Genomic DNA, 5,000 nt, shown 5'->3' with positions numbered 1-5,000 from the left:
AGACAAACAAAGAAAACAGGTTAAATGTTTGGTCACCCTTGGGGTCTCTGAAGGCATCCTCAGCCTCCACTTCTTTTCTTCTGTAGCTCGCTACTGTTGCTGCTACTGCAGCAGCAGCAAACACACATATCAAACACACACAGACCTGCAGCTAGCTAGCTATCTAGCTAGCTAGCTAGCTATCTAGCTAGCTAGCTGGCTGGCTGGATGGCTTGCTGGCTACCCAGTGATGCCCCTAAACCCTAAACCCTAAACCCTAAACAATAAACCCTCTAGCTAGATAGCTAACTAGCTAGCTATCTAGATAGAAAGAGAGCTAGCTTCCTGGCTAGCTAGGGAGATGGATAGATAGATAGGGGAAGACAGCTAGCTAGCTGGCTAGCTAGCTAGATAGATAGCTAGATAGATTCATAGCTAGCTACATAGATTGATAGACAGATGGCTAGCTAGCCATCTAGCTAGCTAGATTGTTCGCTAGCTAGCTAGACAGACAGACGGCTAGCTAGCTAGCTAGCTAGCTAGCTAGCTAACTTACGAGCTCCAATGACAGCCCTGGATACGGTGAGCGGATTTTGTCCCCAGTCGCCGTCCACAGCGGCGCTCGCACCGAAATGCAGCTGATAAACCCTAAACACAAACCCTAAACCCTAAACCCTAAACCCTAAACCCTAAGCCCTAAGCCCTTAACATACAACACACACTCTAAACCCTAAACCCTTAGCACACAGCACACACCCTCAACCCTGAAACCTAAACCCTAAACCCTAAACACGCAAAACAAACCCTAAACCCTAAACCCTAAACCCTAAACCCTAAACCCTAAACCCTAAACCCCGGTGGTGGTTCTGACCTGCAAGTAATAGGGTTTGCATCCTTCCCGAATTGTTTTCTGCATTCTTTGCAGGGTTTAAGGATCTCTAAGGGCCCCCGCTCAGGCAGCGAGGGGCCCCCAGAGACACCAGAGAGCGGGGGGGGGCCCCCCCTTGCTGCTGCTGCTGCTGCTGCTGCTGATTGAGGGGGGCCCCCTCGTATTGAGCGAGGCGGAGTTGCTGCTGCAGCGCAGCAAGCAGCAGCAAACGAAGGAAACACACGCCCACCAAACCCTGTGGGCTCTCCTGCTGCTGCTGCTGCTTCTGCTGCTGCTCCTGCTTCTCCTGCTGCTCCTGGTGCTGCTGCTGCTGCGCCTGCTGGGGTTGCTGCTGCTGCTTCTGCTCCTGGCGGGGCTTTTGCTGCCTCTGGGGGAGACCCTTCAGCTGCTTCTGCTGCTGCAGATGACTTCAAGCCTGACTCTGGTGCTGCGGCAGGTGCTGCTGCTGCAGGTGCTGCTGCTGCTGCTGCTGCATCAGACCCTGGTGCCTGAGCCTCTGCTGCTGCTGCAGGTTCTGCTGCTGTTGTTGCTGCAGCTGCGGGAGATGTAGCAGAAGCAGCAGAAGCATCAGCAGCATCAGCAGCAGCAACAGCAGCAGCAGATGCTGCTGCTGCCAGTGCTGCTGCTTCATTGAGGCCTGGTGGCAGCACAAGCGAGGGGTCTGGGGGAGGGAGCTCTGCAGCAGCAGCAGCAGCTGCTGCTGCTGCTGCTTCTGCTGCTGCTGCTGCTTCTGCTGCTGCTGCTGCTTCTGCTGCATCTGCTGCAACAGAACTAGCTAGGGCCCCCTCTCTATCAGCAGCAGAGTTAAGGGGGGCCCCCAGGGGGCCCCCCCGCAGCACCCTCTTAGCAAACTGTACGCAGAAGCAGCAAAACCATTCAAGCTCTTGTGAGGGTGCTCTGCTGCAGTTGTCTCTGTCGATACACCTCAAATGAAAGGCTCTGTTGCAGCCGTCGCATACAATTCCCTCTTCTTTGCTGCTTGCATCTTCTTCTTCCTCGTCCTGCTGCTGCTGCTGCTGCTGCTGCTGCTGCCGGCGTTGCGGTGTCTGGCGTTTGTGCGGCTGCTCTTTTGCTGCTGCTGCTGCTGCTGCTGCTGTTTCTTTGTGTTTTTGCTGCTGCGGAAGGGAGTTTGAGTAGCAAAGAGGAGTTTGAGTAGCAAAGGGCACAGAGCTGATCGGAGGTGTATACATCTTCATCTTCATCTAGGTCTGGTGCAGCAGCAGCAGCAGCTACTGCTGCTGCAGCAGCAGCAGCAGCAGCGCCGCCCTGCCTCTCTAACATTCTAAGGGATCTCAGCTGTATCCGCGCATGTCTTAGTGCTGCTGCATCTGCTGCTGCTCCCCAAGACATCCCAAAATCTACAAATAATTGATCGCCGGGGTGTATAGGCACCCCTGGGATTGAAGACAGCAGCACATGCGGCCAGCCATCTACATAAACAACCTGCAGCAAATAGAGCAGCAGCAAATCAAGCAGCAGCAAATAGAGCAGCAGCAAATAGAGCAGCAGCAAATAGAGCAGCAGAAATAGAGCAGCAGCAAATAGAGCTGCAGCAATTAAAGCACCAGCGAATAGAGCAGCAGAAATAGAGCAGCAGCAATTAAAGCAGCAGCCATTAAAGCACCAGGACAGACAAAGAGAGAGGTTAGGAGACAGATAAAGAGACAGAGAGACAGAAGAAGACAGAGACAAAGAGACAAAAGGAGACAAAAGAAAAGGCAGATGAAGAGACAGATAGAGAGAGACAAAAGGAGACAGAAGAAGAGACAAAAGGAGACAAATAAAGAGACAAAAGGAGACAGATGAAGAGACAGATAAAGAGACAAAAGGAGACAGAAGAAGAGACAGATAAAGAGACAAAAAAGCTTGCCTGCCACTCGCAGTTTATTTTTGTTCTTCTGCTCGCGAAGAGGGGCGACAAACAAAAATGAGAGACAAGAGACAGCACATTACCGCAGCAACGCGTAGACAGACGCAGCACCTCTCCAACAGCCAGCTGCTGCAGACCCAGAGGCAAACCTGCAGCAGCAGCAGCAGCAGCAGCAGCAGCAGCGGTTCGGACAAAATAAACGCCTAGCAGAAACAGCAGCAGCAAGAGCAGCAACAGAAGCAGCAGCAGCAGCAAGAGCTGCAGTGACAGCGGGCCTTATCTGTGCGTGTAGCAGGCGCTGCATCAGCAACAGCAGCAACAGCAGCAGCAGCAGCATACCTTTGGGTCTTGGTTGTGCAGCATCCCAGGGCATGAAGTCTGCATCTGTTGCTTCTCTAGCGAAGAGCTCTGCTTCTGCTGCTGCTGTTCGGCTGAGCCACGGCAGGGCTTGCTCTGCTCCCTTTCTCCGCTGCTGCTGCTGCTGCTGCTGCTCTTCGTCGTCGGAAGACAGCAGCAGCGCAGCGTCTGCAGCATTTAACTCTAGAGAAGAAGCTGCTGCTACTGGTGGTGCAGTAAACGCATCAAACGAAAAAGACAGAGAGAAATCACAGCCATCAGAATGCCCGTGTTCATCCGTGCTGCTGCTGCTGCTGCTACTGCTGCTGCTGGTTGCGTTGGAGTGCTGTTGCCTCCTTCTTCTTAGTTCTGATGCTCTGTGTTGCTGCTGGTGCGACGCTGCTGCTGCTGCTGGTGCTGCTGCAGGAGCAGCAGCAGCAGGCGTAGCATCAGCAGCAGCAGAAGCATCAGCAGATTCTTCTTCCTCTCTGCTGCTGCAAACAAACCCTGTTCTCTCTCCAAACAAGACCCTCTTAGGGGGTGCCTCTGCTGCAGCACCGGCAGCAGCAGCAGCAGCAGCAGCAACTCCAGCAGCAGCAGCAGGAATAGGGGGCCCCTCATACCGCAGCGCGAAGACAGGGCGGCTAAGGGGGGCCCCTAGCCGCAGCGGATGTCTATCATCTAAGACCTCCACTATCTGAACAAATAAATAAATAAATTAATTAATTAATTAATTAATTAAATATAAATATAAATATAAATATAAATATATAGAACAAATAAGCAAACAAATACGTAGAGTCAATAAATAAATATATACATACAAATATATCCACAATAAAAATATATTTTTTTATATATTTATATAATAAAATAAATAATATATAAATATATTATTATACAAACAGATATACATAAACAAATAAACAAATGAGGACATTAATTAATTAAAATAAATAAATATATATATATAAATATACATGCATGCAGTTATCATCCATAGACGCCGCTACGGGCACAGAAGCCCCCAGCAGCAGCAGCAGCAGCACCAGCAGCAGCAGCACCAGCAACAGCAGCAGCAGAACAAAGACCGTCAACAGCAGCGAGCAGCAGAGAGAAAAGGGCAGCAGCAGCACCACCACCACCACCAGCAACAGCAGCAGCAAGAGCAACAGCAAGAGCAGCAGCAGCAGCAGCAGCAGCAGCAAAGCAGCAAACATCACTTGAATAAAAGGAGACACGAAGCCCTTCTTTATACACCGCAGCACTTCAATATCTCGCTGCAGGCCCCCCTCCTCAGGCATGTGGGGGCAGTAAACCACAGGCCGCTGCTGCTGCTGCTGCTGCTTGTGTCGCTGCTGCTTCTGCTGCTGCTGCTGCTGCTGCTTCTGTTGCTGCTCCCCCTGCTGCTGTTCTTGCTGCTGCTGCTGCTGCTGTTGCTGCTGTTGCTGTTGCTGCTGCTGGTATTGTCGCAGCAAACGCTTAATAGCCCTCCTACACTGTAGCATTTTGCTGCTGCAGCGCTGTCTCCTTATATGCTGTATGCCTAGTCGGCTTGCTGCTTCCTCGAAGGAGACAGCTCGGAGAGAGCATCGAGGCACCCCCCCAAAGTCTGCAGTAAATGTGCGTCCTGCTGCTGCTGCTGCTGCTGCTGGGGCTGCTGCTGCTGCTTCAGGCTTTACTCCTGCTGCTGCTGCTGCTGCTGCCTCTTGCTTGCGTCTCCTCACACCCGGTGTCTCCAACGTGCTGGGGGCCCCCCTCCTTTTGCTGCTAGCAGCAGCAGCAACTGGGGGGCCCTTCGTGCTCTTAGCAGCAGAAGCGGCAGCAGGGGAAGGTCCTCCGCTGCCGCTGCTGCTGCTGCTGCTGCTCCCGCTGCTGCTGCTGCTGCTGCTCCCGCTGCTGCTGCTGCTGCTGGGAGTGATTGCA

At 52.5% G+C, this 5,000-nt stretch overlaps 1 protein-coding gene across 1 annotated transcript in view; it reads right to left on the bottom strand.

Moving 5' to 3' along the window:
- The window catches only part of EAH_00045410 (hypothetical protein, conserved), a gene marked incomplete at both ends in the record, with an annotated part of 9,691 nt that overhangs the window by 2,835 nt on the left and 1,856 nt on the right, over nt 1-5,000 (bottom strand). Inside the window, 7 exons of the mRNA XM_013391599.1 lie at nt 37-105; nt 536-627; nt 851-1,719; nt 2,057-2,262; nt 2,822-2,941; nt 3,078-3,771; nt 4,298-5,000. The exon at nt 4,298-5,000 is cut by the window's right edge and continues 1,317 nt beyond it. Coding sequence (XP_013247053.1) covers nt 37-105; nt 536-627; nt 851-1,719; nt 2,057-2,262; nt 2,822-2,941; nt 3,078-3,771; nt 4,298-5,000 — 2,753 coding nt within the window. The remainder of the gene's footprint in view (nt 1-36; nt 106-535; nt 628-850; nt 1,720-2,056; nt 2,263-2,821; nt 2,942-3,077; nt 3,772-4,297) is intronic.

This window comes from Eimeria acervulina, genomic scaffold (assembly GCF_000499425.1).
Source record: "Eimeria acervulina Houghton genomic scaffold, Eah_scaff647, whole genome shotgun sequence".
Lineage (NCBI taxonomy): Eukaryota > Apicomplexa > Conoidasida > Eucoccidiorida > Eimeriidae > Eimeria > Eimeria acervulina.
The sequence above is the reverse complement of the archived record's forward strand: the minus strand, read 5'-3'. Positions and strand labels throughout refer to the sequence as shown.